The sequence below is a fragment of the Lonchura striata genome, chromosome Z, assembly GCF_050655825.1.
Source record: "Lonchura striata isolate lonStrDom1 chromosome Z, ASM5065582v1, whole genome shotgun sequence".
Lineage (NCBI taxonomy): Eukaryota > Metazoa > Chordata > Aves > Passeriformes > Estrildidae > Lonchura > Lonchura striata.
Window position 1 is genome coordinate 74,790,001 of NC_140740.1, and position 18,585 is coordinate 74,808,585.

The window sequence follows — 18,585 nt, forward strand, 5'->3', positions numbered from 1 at the left end:
CCAATTTATTGGGTTTACACACAGCTCTGGCCTTTTTTTTTCTTTTTATATACGAGACAGTTCTGAAGACAGAGTTTTCCAGGCAGTGAAAATAAAAGTTGCTTTCCAAATACTTACCTGATGAACTGGTACTGGCAGAGTCATCTTCCTCCTCTTCTGATTCAGAGTAGAACTTTTCAGTAGGTTTCTCCTTCTTTGGCTTGCCTGGAATTCCAGTCCATTCCTTTGCCTGTAAATAAATTTCAATTGAAGTTTACTTTTGCAACCAGCAATACAAAAATATACACACAACACACAGAATAAAAACATTCAGAGTAGTAGTATTCAGCTGTTGCTAAATAAATCATCTAAGCAAGTCAAGAGAAGCTATTAAACTTCTCTTACTTTACACAATTAGGAGAACTAGAAGTCTGGTACATACCTATAAAAGGTGAGAGATGTCTATTAGGTAGTCCAGAAAAAGATTTAGTAAGGTAGATTAAAAGCATCAGTAATGATAAATAAATTTCTATGCCAAAAGAACCTGAAGTCTGAAAGTTTTATTTCTAGATCCAGCTACTGACTACAATGAGAATGAAAGTTAAATAATCCTACCACCTTAATCATCCCAAGTTTTTTGTAGACATGGACACTCAAAGTAGCCATAGACAAATTACATTTCACTTCTGTTGCACTTCTCCAAATAAAAGTAATGTTTTACCACCAAGAGAATGCCAAAACGAGGTAGCATTTCCCCCAGAGTTTTTTCTTTCCATATACCTCTATGCTACTAGAGAAGGCATGTTAAAATTCAGGACAGGATTAAAAAAAAACTGGCAGACAACTCTATCAACAGTGTGATACAGGTCTGCCTCATTGAGTGATCCAATCTGGAATAAGACTTAAGTTTTGAAATAGGCTCTAACAATAACCTGCAAGGCTAAACAACTCCACAAACACCCGGGCTTCCTCTTAAACACAAAAGCTGGCTCAAAAAGCCAATATTCGTTTTGATATAAATGATCATTTGCATGTGTATTGCAGCTTAACTCAGCTTTACTCATATACGCTATGTAGGCACATGCTGTATAGGGAAACCACAAAATTAATGACAATGAGATAACCTCCAAAGGAATTACTTGCAAAAAAAATCCCAACATGGCTGAAGGGTTTTCCTGCTTGTTTTGAGATTTAAATAGTTGGATGTGGATTTTTTTACAGTGTTGTAGGTGGATGTTATGCCATTTGATCAATTTCCTGCAATACTTTTTGGTCTTGTGGACGAAAGCACCTTCACACATTCCTTCATGCCAACCCTGTCATTTATAATCCTCTGTTTGAGCTGATTATCTAAAATTCTTCCCATAAAAGCTTTCAGAAGTTTTTACACAAATATCACTTTTCCTGAAATGCATGTAAGAAGGTAGACACATGACTGTACTAAGGAGAAACAGTTTTTCTACCAAATTGCTGTCCACTGGCTTCTCCAAATCTGATCTGTTTCTTTCTGTCTGATCTGCTCTTTCTGTGTAACGTCTCATAAGCAAATTAATTAATCTATGATTTACTGAGGAAGTTGGCTCATTGCTGGGACTGCATGCTTTTCTGTGTTTATCTGTTACGATGCCATGCCTCCAGGAGCACTATCAGCACATTATATACCGATATATTTATATTTCAGCTACTATTCAACAACTTTCACCGGCATTCCAGTAGGACTCTGGTACCCAACATATAAATCACAATTCTGGTACCAAAATATGACTTTCCCTCAGAGTTTACACTACAGTAACAAAAAGCTATTGCTAGGAGATGACGAGCCCAATCTATCAACACATGACTAGTGCATAAACTTTCCTAAATCTCTCCAGATTATCTGAAATCTAAACCCTCATCTCTTCCAAACTCAACACTTCAGAACATACAGAATCTAATCTTCTGAAGCTGCTTTTTGTTGCTTGGATTACCTTTTTCCTTCTTCTTTTTTTTTGTTTTGTTTGGTTTTGTTTTTCGTTTGTTTGTTTGTTTTTTGTTTTGCCTTGAATTTTTCACAAACCAACCTCTTTATTTCTGACTTTGGTAGTCCAGCTACACTCAGTTAACATACTGCAGCAGAGTGGAGATAAAAGATAGGAAATCAGAAGTGAGATAGAGGTGAAAAGAGCCTACTTATTCCACAAATGAAGCAGAAGTGGCCTACAGTATATTCACTTCTGTCATTGAAAAGACCTAGCATTAAGCAAGCTTTCTGATGCTGAATTTCTAAGATAAAATAAGCAACACAGATATTCCCATGCATCAATGGCTTTCAATACAGCCCCCAGAGATTATTTAAATACTTGCAGTTTTGGGCTAATACTCTGTATTGACCAGTGCCTTTAGCAAAGTTACTTTCAGTGCCGCTGACGTACCGACTCGGCCACGTCGACATTTCGGACAGAGGGGTCAGGTGCCACCTCTGGCCAGTCGGAGAGCTCCAGGTACCCAGTGGCTCGGCTGTTCAATGTGTGAGACAAGGTGCCAAGCTGGAAATGATCCCGATCTATTAAAAAAGCAGGGGGAGGGAAGAAATACACAAACACTGTGAGCTCTACCACAAGGAGCAATCTTAATCAGGGCTAAAGGTAATTGCCATTGTATTACCTCAAATGTCATGGAATAAATATAAACTAGGAAGCTCTTCATAGGTCAAAAAACTGATTTCAGTCCATAGATTACAATAATCTCCCCCATAATGGTCAATAAAAAAGCTAATCAGTCAGTGTGTTTAGAGGTGTTGCTCTGAAATGTAGCTTCTCTAAAAATTACTTTACTGTGAATATTAAGAATGACAGCACAGTTAAACAATCCATATACATGTCTTGGCACAAACACATCCAGAATTTTAATAGTTTTTCTTCAAAATGGAGCTCCTTTTAAAGCTTCAAAACTAGAACTAAGTAAGTATGAGAACTAAAAAGCTAATTGTCACAATAACAGAGTATTTTTAATTTAGATAGCCTGATAACCTTTCAATTTGAGCATACAGACAATGAATCTCACTTGTAAAACAACAGGCAAAATGCAGAGGGAAAATTATGATTTTGGAGAAAATAATATCTACAGATATTCAATTTATTTCGAATTCATATAACATTTACAGTACTCACATTAACAATCTTCTAATAAAGTCCAGATAAAATCCTAGAGCTATTTTCCTAGATTGAAAAATAGTTTTCCTCAATAGACATACCTTCTTTTATTTAAATAAAATTTAAAATCCACATGAATAGAAGTGGATCAATTTGCCACGGTTTATCATTAGAGAAATGCACTGTGCACCTTGCTTGCTGAAAAACAAGTAAGCAGACTGAGCATCCTTGCATATTAATCTTTTCTATTTGCTAAGTGACACAATTTGTGAGAGTATTTGAAATAGAATAAGCTGCCACATTCCTTTACACAATGAACATTTACCAAATGATTTTGGCAGTTATACCTTTAAAAGGAGACTCAAGCAATGGGGCAGGTTTCTGTGCCAGAAATATTTTTTTGGCATATTTGCTTAGAGCTCCACTCTTCTCATTCGGAACAATAAGCTGCCTAATAAATCTTGTACGGTCTCTGATGTCGTAGCTTTGATCATACTTGCCGAGATTTAATACATACTGGGTAAGCAATTTTGTCTGTGGAAAAAAACAGGACAAGAACAGAATACAAGTTATTTATGATTATTGATAACTCTGGATAAACATATTTAAAGAGGTAATAAAAATGAATGGTTATGTCAAACAAATGTTGCTCCACAGGGAATATGCATTTCTAAAGCTGCAAATGGAATTCTGCAGCCAAAGCACATGTCCTCTTCTGTATTGGGGAGGTGAATGCTGAGTACTGAGAAGCAGCCATGTGCTAGATTATTAAACTGCTGAAGTGGAAAGAAAGGCATCATTAAAAAAATAATCATATATGGCAAACCCGCTGAAGGGTCTACGTGAGGATAATGAATGTGGAAATACAACTAAAAACATGGCACTCAAAACTTAATCGGAAAAATATGCAGGACATCAAAACATCAGAGGGTATTAGGGGGCTGGCAAACTGCTTCTGCTGAGGTGTGTTTTATGAAGAGATACTGTCCCTGGCATAAGCAGTGTCTGCACTCTGACTGCACTCAGTTACTTTATCCTGAATTATGACCCATTAAAGCAGACACATGAATCACTGAACTGGATTACTGCAAATTATTTGCAGTGCATTTAGCTGTTACTTTTTCATAAAAGCAAGCTGCTGATGCCCTCTAAAAACCAGGATAAAAGACTTCTTCCATTTTTTTTCTTGAAGCTTAAAGCCTTCAGTAATATCAGTCATTTATTTATTTATGTAAGAGAGCAGCTTATACTATCACAGGTTTTACAGCATAATAACAGCTTCCTAATTTGATGTTTGAGAATATTAACATGTCTTAAATAATTTTAATAATTCAGATAATTTTTAAGCTAAGAAAATAATATAAGAAAGGAAGGAGACATAGAAAATAGAAATAATGTAGTGTAACCAGAACAACAGTGTTAAATAGACTGGAATCCACTAGATACATTTGAAACATATACACCACTTCCTTTATATACAACCAAGCAGAAAAAAGAGCAGAAATTATATACCATCCTACAGAAGTAAATTTTGGTACTTCAGCTCAGAATAGATGCATAACATAGGGTTAAAAATGTATCATCATGAGAGATTTATCAAAGAGAGATATTTATAGAGGTATTTATGAGAGATTTATACAAAGAAACAACCTTGCATATATATGTTGTTTATCATGCTATTGCTACAACAACAACACATTTTCAATCATATGAGCAGAAAAATATGTCCAAAGAATCAGTCAATTTTTGTATAAGCCATTTGCTAAAAAGAAGTTCAGATTAATAATTTCCAACTCGAAGATGCAAGTTGATGTTTTTTTCTGGAGATATAAAAATGCTTTTTCAGAATAATGATTAAGTCCTGTAAGTGAGATACACTGTAAACAGAAAATTATTCTAATTTAAACCCCATTAGTGCAACATATGCAAGCATTTAAAAAATAACCTATGGTACCAAACATTGGAAGAAATTAGTCATTATACATTAGAATAATATAACAGCATAGTTTAAAAAAACTCGTCAATGAAATATTTTTTGTTTCTTTTTTCTCTCCTATATCCAAGAATGGCTCTGTGAAAAGGTTTTTTTTTTTCCTTGAGGTACTGTCTTAGTTCTGGGAAAGGCAAAACTTTACCATATGTATTTCACAGTTTATTGGCAGCTAATTCTGTATGAGGGTATAAAATTTTAAACAACTGCATCAGACTGAGCCTACATAATCTGCACTCATGCAGGACTTACGCTGTTCAATCTAAATGGAATTGGAAGGGAGGGTTCCCAGGTAGCATGCATTAAACTAAATGAGGGATACCTCCTGCAGCCTTTGCCATCACTTCTCCACTGTAAAACAAGACAAGACTCCTTGCTGTCATGACAGGAAACTCAGGAGAATGGATCATAAAACACAATGAACCTGTGAATTGCTATAGGGATGGGAAAAGTTGAAGGCCTCGTCACAGTGGGCATTTTTTCAGTGACTGTTGATGGAATTTCATAAAGACAAATTAGATAAAGAGTTGATCCTGAAAGACTGCATTTCCTTTAATGGGATAATTTTCTCCATGATCCTCTCCCTTTTCCTCCTTCCTGTTCTGTCCCCTAAAATATCATTTTCATATTGTTCAATACAGATAAATACACAACAACTTATATGTAAGAATGTTCTGTGTCTGCAAGAAGTCTCTTCACAATTATCATACAGACTATAATTTTCATGGAAACTGCAAGGAAACATAATGTTTAAAATTTTTCTTATGGTAAAGCAATCAAACAAGCAGAAGACCTTTTCTACATGGAAGTAGCTGATAGAAACAATTATTTTAAATTAAAAACAAAAAATAAACTAACAAATGCTCGTAAGTTTTTCCAACAAACGAGTTTGTAAAAGAAGGTGAAAATCATTTCAGCAAGCACAATGATTTGGTGAAACATATGGATTCAACATACCATATTCTACTTCATAGAATAGTAACAAAGTATTCTGATCTGTGATTTAGTACACTTACTATCACATGTCCATATTTCCTGATATCTGGACATAACATTATATAGGCTGAATATAATTTCTTTTACCCTCATACTGCTAGAACCTATTATTATTTTTTGTACACTTTGTTTTAGCAAGAAGTGTCATTAGCTTAACTATGTCTAGAATTCAATCATCCTCCAGCAACATTTCTGGAATTTTCTAGTGACAATAGCTCTATTTAAGGATTTAATGCCTATGCTATATTAGCAGTAATTAATTTTTTGGTAGATCCCCACTTGGAAATTTTATAAACAGGTTTTACAACAGATGAGGTTCTACAATGAGAGAGAAACAGTTATCTATCCACTCCTAGATATCATTAGTTTCCAGAAACTTGATTTTTTTAGACACACAAGATAAGGCTATTGTGCTAAACCATGACTGACACATCTATTTACACCCTACAACTTCTTGGGACTTTTTCTGGTGGGAGTCCTACTACTTTAGACAACAGAAACCTCTTTATTCTTTCTGCTACATGCAAGAAACATATTTCTCTTATATGAGCTATCTAACACATATTCTAGCACATTTATCTTACATGAGCTACCTAGCTCAAGGTTTTATGACACTAAGTGTTGAAAAATCAAAGCAAGTTTACCAAAATATACAGACAAGCAGAGGGACGCCTGTTTTTATTACATACCTATCCAGATATAACTGAACCTGAAAGTTCCTTAAATTACAAGGAAGCTTTTGAAAGTTCATGTGCTGATCTAAGGATTTAAATTATACTTTAAATTTTTGTAAGAAATCTTTTTAAAAATAATTCCTGTGAATGTGTTCACTGTTTCACCATATACTTCAGGAAACTACAAGCAAATAATATATTTAGACAAAACAAGCAAAACAAGCAAGTGTTATTTACTCTAGAACTTTATGCTTTTCCCCAAACAAGACTTAACAGATGAGTTCAACCTGCCTTTCCCTTACCTGGTATGAAAGAGCTCTCTTCTTATACTTGGTCAGCATTTACTGTCTCTTTGCCATTCTACCACAACTTTTCAATAATGTGAAATTTTATCTTTGAGGTTTTCACAACTCCATTAACTTTGGATGAAACTAATGAATTATTCATAAAATTACTATGTCATAGGATATGATATGGAGACAGAAAATATGGGACTGAAGAGAGGTGGACAGACTGACAACTGGGCAATGAAGTCTACAAGATTTGACATAAAATTAAAAAAATGAAACTGAAAAATGGCTGGACTTTTTAGGAAGTTAAGTAATTCCAGGAAGTAATTTTACTGCTGAGTTGAGAAGCATTACTCCTGGAAATAATAATGTAGGTATAGGAAGAGTGATGCCAGCCTCTAATAGGAAACCCATGGTATTCTAGTCTGAAAGGAACTTTGAATCAAGCCAAGTCACTAAACCTACACTGTTAGAAATTTTATGTGAATACACTAACCACTTGAGATAACAACTTATTTTTCCACAACCTAAAACTACAAGAGGAAAACACCCTTTGATGAAATTCATCATTTAGTAGGCATCTCAGAGACAGTTGCTTCTGCTTAATCATCATTACCATATTTGAATAAAGGGTTATGCAGCACTTACAATAATGATTTAAAATGTATTAAGATGTGAAATAGGAAAAAATGCATCACAGAAATCATCACCTCCTTTTATGCAACGGATTTTTTACCAAATATGGTGTGGAAAAATTTATGTGCAAAATTACAAAAAACTATATGGAAAATTATACAATATAATGGGCTAAAATAAGACAATTTAGATAGTAAATCCAATTTTTTTCTTATCTCAGTCAGCATTTTCTTTAAGATGAGCACTACTAGCGAGAAGTCACCTTTTATAATTGCCTCATTTCAGATTGTGTAAGCAAAGTATTCACTCCTATCTGAATGCAGACAGCAAGAGAGTTCATCTCCCACATGCCCTACAAAATAAAGCCTAAGACAGACCACATCTGTTGTTGCATGTAACTATCAAGGAACAAGAAGACATCACAGTTGCAGAGGTGCAAGATCCTGTGCTGTGTGAACTGTTTTAAAACAAAGAGGTCTAGCAGCCCAGGAAAGTATATATATCAGACAATGTATTTCTTCTACATTTGGAAAAAAATCTTTGATTTTACAATCTTTTACAGCAATAACTGGATTTCCAATGAAAAATTAGTGTGAAAAGGGAACATTTCATAGTCAGTGATAGGACTCACAGTGCTGTCACTTAGAAGAGTGAGGCACCTGGACCTTTCATAGCCATTGTTCTCAGCTTTTTGGAGATCTAAGTTCATGTCTTTGTGTTATCTGACATTTTTAGATTATTTTTACTACTAGAGATACTAGAACTCACCCAGTCCCCAGGGTAAACAGGAAAAACTAAATCAAACCAACCAACCAACTAAATAAAACAAAGAGGAACCAGTTATTATTTTTAAAACAAGCACTGTTGGAAAGACTAAACAAGGCCTTTTACTGGTATCTCCTTTTAGATATCCTGGACAAAAAAGTGAGCAGCTTCTTGTTCAAAATGACAGCATTTTCTTTAAAGTTCTGATTTTGGTTTGGGAAAACATTGAATCACATCAGCAAAATCTCCTATTTGGTATTACTAACACAATTTACAGATCTTCTCTATTTATGTGAAGTAATAATTCACAATTTCCTAAAGACAGATACAAAAAAGAGTTTATCTCATCACTGCATTCACATTTATGATCCAGCACACTCTTAAAGACTCATGGTTAGATTTAGTCTGTTATATTTCTTGAATACTTTTCTTCAGCTTTTCTTCATAGAATAATATAGACTAAGTTTGGTTACTTACATAGTAGAAATCAGTAGTGATCTATACAGATGGTACAAAACCTGCCATGACTCTAAATACATACAATACTGAGTTTAGGCTTACCTGCTTTGAATTTGTTAAGTAGAGTTTTGCGCCCAAATTTAAGATCTGCAACTTTACAAGGTCATCTTCATTTGTGAAGCTCTTGGCTGTTTTCCTCAGAACATCAGGTGCGATCTTTGGAACCCGTTCACAGTACTCGCCAATGAGCCACAGGATGCTGGCTCTGGCTACTGGAACCTGACAAAACATTGAGCACACTATGTCAACAGAGTCACAAAGACTATGTGCATACTTGTGTCTTTGTTCAATAACAAGTTAAACAAAATAGTATTTAAAGATAATTGCCACACAAGTTATGCAGTGTCAAATTAAATACAACCACTGTGGAAGACTCAATATTCCTACAAATGTAAGGTACTGATTCTGACCCAAAACTCATGCCTTACATGCATGATACAGAGGCACACAGAGGTGACATGTTGATGTTCACAGTACAAGCTGATGAGATCTGAGAACACAGTCTAAGCTTTCATGATGTGGTTGTGAATTCCTGCCACCAGGTTATGGTAAACACCATGTGTAAACAAAACAGAGTTGTTTTTTTTTACTATATTAATAAAGAAAAGGTTTCCAATAATACAACCTTCTCAAATCCTGCCTATCTAGTTTAGAAGCATAAGTATTTCTTTATTTCTAGCTTTCCTTCATTTATCTTCAGAATTTTATGACAATAGGATTTGTCTTTTTCCAACTGTCCAAGACCAGTTGAAATCAGAATACTGGCGAGAAAGAAGTTCAAAACTGTAATTCACAATTCCTGAATGGGATCTACCACCTTAACTGAAACACTTTGACCAAAAAGTTCACACAGGCCTTACCATTTTGGAGCTGCTTTACCACTGAACTAACTGGCAGTAGCAGCTTTTAGATAACTCCCTGTTTATGATGCTGAGTTCAGAAGCACAGAATTGCCAAAAACAGAGGGAAGGTGAAATGGAAAAGCATAAAAAGGAACAGAAGCTCATGCTCCATGCAGTTGAGATAGAAGCAGTTAAGATTTAAATGAAATAATATACACATACTCTTGTAAAAGGTGAGCTAGCCTACAGTACCTGGTGGTCAAGTTAAAAATTGCACCTGTGTTACATACATCCATTAAAAACATTTTTCTCCTTCCTTGAGCAAAAGGAAGAAAGAATGCAATGAGAAAATTCCAAAGCATGTCTTGTATAGTGTCTACAGACAGTGGTGCTCTAACATTCTCTACAGACTCTTGTTCAACAAATGTTGAAATGTCAGGGGAAAATAATAACTCTTCTAGTCTATCAAAAACTGTCTGTAATTCAGAAAAAAGATAAGTTTCCACAGCAATTTCAGCAAACTTGATTTTATTGCATTTTCTGAAAGGATCAGAAAAACTCATACTAACATTTTTCAATAGTCCTAATACTACACAATGATCTTTATTAATAAGCTTACACTAATGGCAAGGTGGGTTTTGCCTTGGGTAAGATTCACAGGATATAAATGCTTTAGAAATGCAGCATTGTTGTTCTCAAGGCATTAATTCTTAGTAACTTTTATAATTGCTTTTCCAGCATGTCTGTTACTAATATATGAATATCTATTTCTCAGAATTACAATATATATATTCTAAATGGGTAAAATGGCCTACTAAGCCTACTAAAGAATTTCACAAGAATGTTCACAAGAATTTCTAATAATTAAATGTGCTCCAAAAGGTTAGGAAGTAACTCTGAATAAAGTCAACTTGACAATATTTGCCTCTGTACTTGACATGGTTGCAAATATATATGCCAGCGAAAATATAAACAGGCATGTCATGGGGAAAACAGAGGACTGCCTCCACTGAAAGAAGAAGCACAGCATGGATAAACAGAATATAGAGTCCAACAACAACAACACAATGTCCTGTAAAAGCTAAAGGCCAATTCTGATTATAGGGAAGAAATTTAAGATAGAGGTAACATAAAATGTTGAGAGTAGTATAACATAGTTTTAACATATACAGATATATGTAAATACAGATCAAGATACAGATGAATTCTTTAATGTGAGTGGACAAAAAACGAAATAGTCTTAGAATTCACAGTATAAGAGAGATGAACAAGCCACTGAAGAACTGTTATGGATAAAAACTTTAAAAACAGTCAGAGTATGTTCATCTGCAAATGGTAAGACTGATGCCATTACTGTACATTGATTTCAAAAGGGAAAGAGGTTATTTCTAATGTTCCAAAGGTTACACTGCATTAAGACCTCACACCCAATCTATTATTTTAAATTGGGCTAAAGAATAGTAATTGAGTGGTACATTAGATTTTCCAGTATTGGAGCAGTTCAAGTTTCCTACTGTACAGATAGATACCTCTAAATAAGAATATATAGGCAACTTCAGATTTCAGTTATGCTAGATTTATTTTTCTAAAATATTTCATTACAGACTTGTTAAAGTACTAAAATTCTACAAGAGATCACCAAGTACCATAGTTTGGGCAGCAGCCTATCAGAAACATTCTTTTTCATATTATTGTCTTTTTATAAAGCAAACATAGCTTGCAGAGCAGACCAATTTCAGTAATAGCATTAATAATGACATGCAAGTATCATTCTTGTACTTTTCCTAGTCACGCCCATGACTACACTTTAAAACCACAATGAAATGTATTTAAATATATTTAAATAGTGTGTATTTAAGTAGAGTGTTTTACTCTTCAAATCTTTTTCCTAGTTTGTAAAATAAAATTGTTAGAGTAATAAACTAGTTTTACAATGCTAAATAAATAGATTAAACAAAGCCTCATTTGAAAAACAGTGACAATGGAAGACAGAAATTACTTGTGAGAATCTGCCTTTTAACCACATGGTTAGCTTACTATGTAAATACTGCATATATATTAAACACAATTTTGTGCCACAAGAATCAATACCAATTAGAGACTTTTTGAATCAAACTCTGAGCAGAATCCATTTTAATGAAAAGTCTATGTTGAACTGATGAACCCAATGTTTCTGTGTCACTGGATTCATTTGAGGTCAAAATCACACAATATTTTCAGACTTCTTTTTCCCTGTTTTAGTCTTCCAGCTCACAACCATGTAATATCAAGTGCATGATCCTACAGCTGCTGTTTCCAGGGCACTCAAAACAGCAAAGAAATGAAGTCCCTTCTAGACATTCACTGCCTTTTCCAGTACAGCTTAAGTAGGGACCTTGAATTGACAAAAATGCAGGAAATAATACTTTCATTATTCAGCCCTGCTCTGCATTATCCTCAAAGGCAAACAGGATTGTAAATTACTTTGCTAGATGTTTTATTCCATATGGCCTGAACAAGTGGTTAAGTGCACTTTTTAAGCCTTTAGTACCAGGAGGCAGTTTCTATTGCCATTTCAACCCATTACCTGTCTCAAGGAAAATAAATAAATGGCTACAAAAGAAAAATAAAAAACCAGACAGACACTCCCCTCAAACCAAGACCCTGGTTACTTGCAACAATTAGAGAAAGACACTATAAAGACTTTACAGATTGCTCTAAGCAGCACAGTTGAAAAACTACTGAAAAGTAGTTCAGCTCTCAATATATTCACACAAAACACAAAAGTACAACTTAAAATCACCAGCTCTGGTTATTCACATCTGTCACAAAATGAGAGATATTCAAATTGCAAATGAGGTGTAATTTTCTGTGTCCTGGAGAAAACCTGCTTAGCTAGCAATTTTTTTAAATTTTACTTGGAATCAGAAATGGAAAGAGGGATAAAGTTGATTTGAAATGTCAGAGTGACAGCCAGAAGAATAGGAGCAAAAGAGAAGTATTCATTTTTTGTTTTCAAATGGTAGATCTTCAAGACTCTTTGTTGTTTGAAACTCTACATATAAAATTCCATTAAACCAGAATTTTTACTGGTGATTGCACCTCTTATACAATTTTTTTTAAAGTTGTGTTTTATTCAAGCAGAATATTTAGTTCAAGTTCAGTGTCTCTGGACACAATGTCCCAGAGGCCACATATTCCTCTCAAATTCTAAAAAACCACATAGATATCAGAGTCAGTAAAAAAAATTGTCAATTTATGAGAATTTAATAACAACAATAACAACAACAACAACTAATACAAAAGTTTAAAAATCACTTATTAAAGTAAGAAGGTAAAAAAATTTGCCTAGAATCTGAAGCTTGCAGAACTGAAATACATACAAAGATAGGGATGTTTTAGTTTGTGATACCTTCCCAACGTTGCAAGAAAGGAGAACTAATTTAAAGAAAGCAAGCTGCCTGTTCTGTGAAGCCATATTAGAAACAGAACTATGAGCAGTATTTATGTAAGACTAGGAAGTTATCTGTGGATGAATGGACAGAGCAGTGTTAAAAACTTCAAGTCCACTACTCTTGTAATAAGAATCCCAATCCAAACAAGTAAATAATGACACTTAATCATGTCCATAAGTGACTTGATTTTCCTCACATATTAAGCTCTTAAAAATTACACATCACTATCTTAATTTTGCTCTACATTTGGAATGCCTTATCCAATCAAGAATATTCCTCCACATCTCTAGATCAGAAAACCCTTCAGACTTGTTTCATATTCTTGCTCATATTCTAGAAGGGACTAGGAATAAGTCTGTAATGAAAAACAGGATTGTAAGAATTCACCAGCTACCAAAAGAAAAAAACCTGCCTTAGTATTACTGTAAGACAAAAGACACTCTGGAAGCCAAGATTCCCATCACCTAAACAGCAGTCCTTACTGAATACAATGTACCATAATCAATAATTTTTCTAAAAAACAAAAGGTAGAAACAAATTTGGAGACTACTGGCCTTAGAACATCAAGAAGAGGATGCAAAAACACATTCTACACATATTGATGGACTCTTAAGATATTTCTAAGGAGAAATATATCTTGGAATCATGACTGTTTTCATAGAGTTGTAGAGTTGTTAAGTCAGTGTTCTGCAGAGATCAAAAGGCAGGCAAAACCAGGAAAGTGAGATAAAAAGCAGTACAAAAACAAGCAGTATCACTCCGTCATTGCATAAGAATTCTCCAGCAGATCTGACTACTCGGTACACTTCTGGTCACCCTACTTTAAAAACGACACATCAGGAAAAGGCAAAGAGAAGAGGGAATAGTTGATCAGAAACATGGAATAGGAGGAGAAACTGGAATTTTCAGATTAGCAAGCATGATGATGTGGACAGTAAGCAGAAGCTTCCAGTAAGTGGATGAGAAGACATACTGGGGGTGCACCATAATGAATTTCTCTTATCTTTAGAACCCTTTCCTTAAAGCATCAGATTTTTTTGCTGCTGGAGATGAAACTCCTAAAATGTTTTGCATTTACTCTTATTTAAATGGCTCCTTCCTATAAGTATATTTTTAAAATTTCTGTCACTCTAAAAGCTGTACACACAAAACTAGTTAAGCCTACCTTAGAGTGCCTACCTAACACAAATGAGCACTACTCCAATCTCTGGCTCAAAGCTTAGCAAGTTAATAAATTGCAAAGCATGATATTATTAACACATGGACAGCTAAATGGAAATGTTTTTATGATTTAAAAAAATTGGAACTTTAAAGAGATTCAATTATTGTCTTGTTTAATGTCTTCTGGACACCATGTACTTCTCCATTACAGCTTTTGAAAGGTGTGAGGAAAGGAGCTGGAGCACAGCTAGATCAAGCTGTACTATGCACAGGTTTAAGTACTCAGCAAGTATCACACACAAAATAGACCTCATAGATCTTTGCCTGGGCACAGCTGGGATAGAAGTTTAAGGTACAAATGAAACACACAAAAGTAAAGGGACAAAAATAACCACTACTTTCAGATATGGAAGAAATAATCAAAGAACAAGCTGAAACAGACCCAGTCTTTATCATAATTTAGAGTCAGTGATCTACAAGAGATTTTTTAAGTGACCTTCCTAATACTTCTTATAGTTGGTCTTACTATTTTTTTATATATGGTCTTAATATTTAGCTTCTTCTTATTTAGTTTTTATTTCTTTTACAAGGCAAAATTGTTATTTTCTAAATATTCTATATCCCACCCCTTTCTAAATGGCTTCTGTGGGTGAAGAAGATGAGAACAAAACCAAGTAAATTTCAGTAAAGTAAATAACCCGAAAAAAAAAATTGCTGTGAAAGACTTTCAGACACCTCAAAATTGCCAATCACAATGGCAGGCTAGCACAAGTGAAATTTATAACAATATCAGTGAGAAAAAAATCAGGCACAAACTCAAAAATCTGTTCCACTAAGTTTACACCAATTTTGCTTATTTTAGTGGCTGTTTACCATTGACTTAAACTAAATCATAACAGAACAATCAAAAATCTCCTTTTTTCCTTAAGGGCCTTTTGATGTACTAGTATTTAATTCTGTTAAGAACTTCCTCTTCATGCTTTCTTCTGTGTAATACATGGTACTAAATTAATTTCAACTCTAAAAAGCAACAAAGAATTCCTCTGTTCACATTCCTTCACCCTTCAGTTTCAAGTCCATTCAAGCCCACACTTGGCTGCCTTTCCTACATCCAAATGCAAGAGCCCTCTAAAACCAGGGGTACACTCCTGTACAGAGCTGTAGGGCAGGTCCTCTATGTTTCAATTCTAATACTTTATAACAACAGAAGAGAGGCCGAGAAAAAAAAAAAAAAAAAAAAAAATTTACCAAAATGCCAAAAAGTCCTGTGCAAATGTATTTTGTTTGTCAGTGTAATAATTGAATCCTTGACAAAATCTAGACAAAACCCAGGGCAATTGTGTTATGTCAACTCACAACCACTTTTGCCATAGTAAGATCAGTGCTTAAAGTACAAGTGCAGATGTCAGGAACTCCAGTAATGTATTAAGTATTGACATCTCAAACTAACATCCCCAGTAATTAAACACTCATTCTGAAATGTATACACTTATCCTTTACACAAGTAAGGAGTTGAGGGTTTAGACTAGATGATCTTTACAGCTTCCTCCAACACAAATAATTCTGTGAAGGAATACATTCATTTTCAGACATAGTAGGGGCAGTCATAAAAATGATACAGCACTCAAATTATGAATATGAACTTCTTCAAAATGTATTCTTTAATTCAAAGTCTTGAGCATACCAAGAAAGGTATGTATGTTGAAGTTATCATTTAAAATACCATAGAAAGATGTAAAACAATCACCTTGAAGAACCTATAGCTGCCATGACTGTAATTCTTGACCACCACTTTTTTGTTCTTGAATAAAAGCCAGAATTCAGAATCAGATTTTGATTTTTACTTTATTTGAATGACTGCTCTATCCCACAGACTGCTCTCCTACCACTTAACATTTTCTGATATTCTGTATTACCTCATATTGGAAAACCTGAGAACATTAAAGTAGTTTGAATACAGCATGTCTTCTCCCCATCGCCATTATTTGCCTTAAAAAAGGATTTTCTTTTCCACAGAACGCATATACTTGAAAGTATTAATTATATAAAATAGCTACAAAACTCTCGTAAGTTTTAAACAGAATATTTATAAAAATAACTATTTTCTCTTGTAGAGTATGTGGAAATAAGATGCCAAACTCATTTGGTAAAGTGACAGAACATTGTTTTTGAGATTGTTATATCCCATCAGAATATTGCCCAAATTTTCTTAAAATATAGGCAATTATTATACATGAGGTATTACTTACTTTGATATGTAATTAGCAACAGTATCTTATTTTGATATGAGCAATTCAGTATAATTTATTTTCTTTATATCAGTTACAAACTGATGATCAGCTCTTAGCAGCCAAAGAGTTAATTTATTTTTCAGTAAGCATGAACCAAGAATACCATCTTTCTTTTTCTTTTAGTACTCCAAACTTTGCTGAATTCAGCTATGGAGAAATGAATGTTCACTAATTTAGAAATTGCTCCATTATCAAAGAATATGTAATTTTATGAAATTAAACAGTTCTCAACAGAAAAAAATAATTGTTGACAGATCAAAATCTGACATCTTTGATTTAGGATATAATAGATAGCTACTGGATGTCATACCTATACTCTAATTTAGGACAGATCACTAAACGTTTTATCAATTACTGTGCCTGTGAGGAGAATTTGGGAACTAAGTATTTGCATATCTAAAGGTCAATTAAGTCTAAAGACAGATAATAGGGAATAATTCAAATTTTAATGTTAAATACCACAGAATCTCAAATACCCAGAAGATAAAAATGCAACTTCAAGGCACTGCAACACACTCACAGCAGCATGTCTGATACCATGAGGAGGTCATATAATTTGGGGAAAATGGTTTAAAATAAAACTTTCAAACTCCAGAGCACAAACACAACTGGCTAATAATCCTTAAGTTAACTGATTATTTTCATTTCAATATACCCACTCCACACTCTAAACCTGTTATTCATCTGGGAGTAACAGTACTAGCAATACCCAGCATTTTCAGGGATCTCTTTAAAAATGGCTTCCCAGAATTAAGGCACAAATTGGAGCCATCTGATAGCTTCTACTTCCTTTCCATTAAGATAATGAAAAATATATTTTATGTCAAAAAGAAAAAAAATATTTTGCATTTCTCTAATATACCTACTTCCATTTACAGCACAAATTACAAGGAGATAAAAATCTCACTATTAGTTGATAAGACAAATAAGAGTGTGTGAACAAATACTCACCGTAATGTTATCCAAGAGCTTGGCCATATGCTTAATAATTTCACCATGGTGTGCTGGCTGGGTTTGCAGTAGTTTCTTAATGACAACAACACTTTCAGCAACTACGATTTCTGTTTTAGACAAAACAAATTATTAATTTTAAAAGCATTTATGCAAAAGAAAAAGCCATAAATAATTGATCGTAAAAGATGTAAAAGCCTTCCAAATACACTTAGCAGAACTAATTATATTAATTTGGTAAGAAATAGGTAAACCGTCCTACTAAGTAATATTAAGTTCAGCTTTCTGAATGATGTTACAACTCGCAAAAAGAGGACACAAACATTCTAAATGTAAAAATACCAACCTAGTATATATTGTTTGAAACTGCGTTTTAGTGAAGCAGCAATTCAGATTTTTCCTATAAAATTGAGGAACAGTGTAAAAAAATATGTGATTTTCATTAAAATTATGCATATTCAAAAGTAATTTGCAGTCTGCAATGAGAATAAAAATGCTTGAATTAAAAGTAACACCTCATTCATACACTAGAGAAATATCTAAACATCTCCTTTGCATTTTTTCTAAATGCAAAGAATGTTTCTGCATCTAAACAGTTTCTCTCAGGTCTGTAACCTAATCTCTAGTACATTCAAATGAAGCATCTAAATAGCAAGCTGTTTAAAGATTCATGCCAAAGTCATGCACTGGAGTGCTTAACTACTGCAACAAGTAACATTCACAGACTGATCAACTTGTATGAAATGTACAATTTTTGAAGCTGAGAAGACCACATGAGCAGAGATAAGCTTCCATGCAAGAGTAAACTCATGTATGGAAAGATGAAGAAGCCTAACTACCATTTGTTAAACAGTTATCAATGCATTTCTGTCCGAGTTAATCTGACACATGCATCCTTCATTCAGCAATCAAGCATGCTCAAGGTT

General features: G+C 34.0%; 1 protein-coding gene across 6 annotated transcripts in view; it reads right to left on the reverse strand.

The window, feature by feature from the left end:
• Positions 1–18,585, reverse strand: part of AP3B1 (adaptor related protein complex 3 subunit beta 1) — a 152,912-nt gene that overhangs the window by 64,020 nt on the left and 70,307 nt on the right. For all 6 annotated transcript variants that reach the window (XR_014951448.1, XR_014951449.1, XM_021531843.4 and 3 more), the window contains exons 14-18: positions 17,660–17,769; positions 9,023–9,199; positions 3,458–3,644; positions 2,391–2,521; positions 118–229 (exon numbers count right to left, since the gene is read on the reverse strand). Coding sequence is in view for 4 of the 6 variants with exons in the window: in XM_021531843.4 (XP_021387518.3) it covers positions 118–229; positions 2,391–2,521; positions 3,458–3,644; positions 9,023–9,199; positions 17,660–17,769 (717 nt within the window). In the remaining 2 variants the exon portion in view is untranslated. The remainder of the gene's footprint in view (positions 1–117; positions 230–2,390; positions 2,522–3,457; positions 3,645–9,022; positions 9,200–17,659; positions 17,770–18,585) is intronic.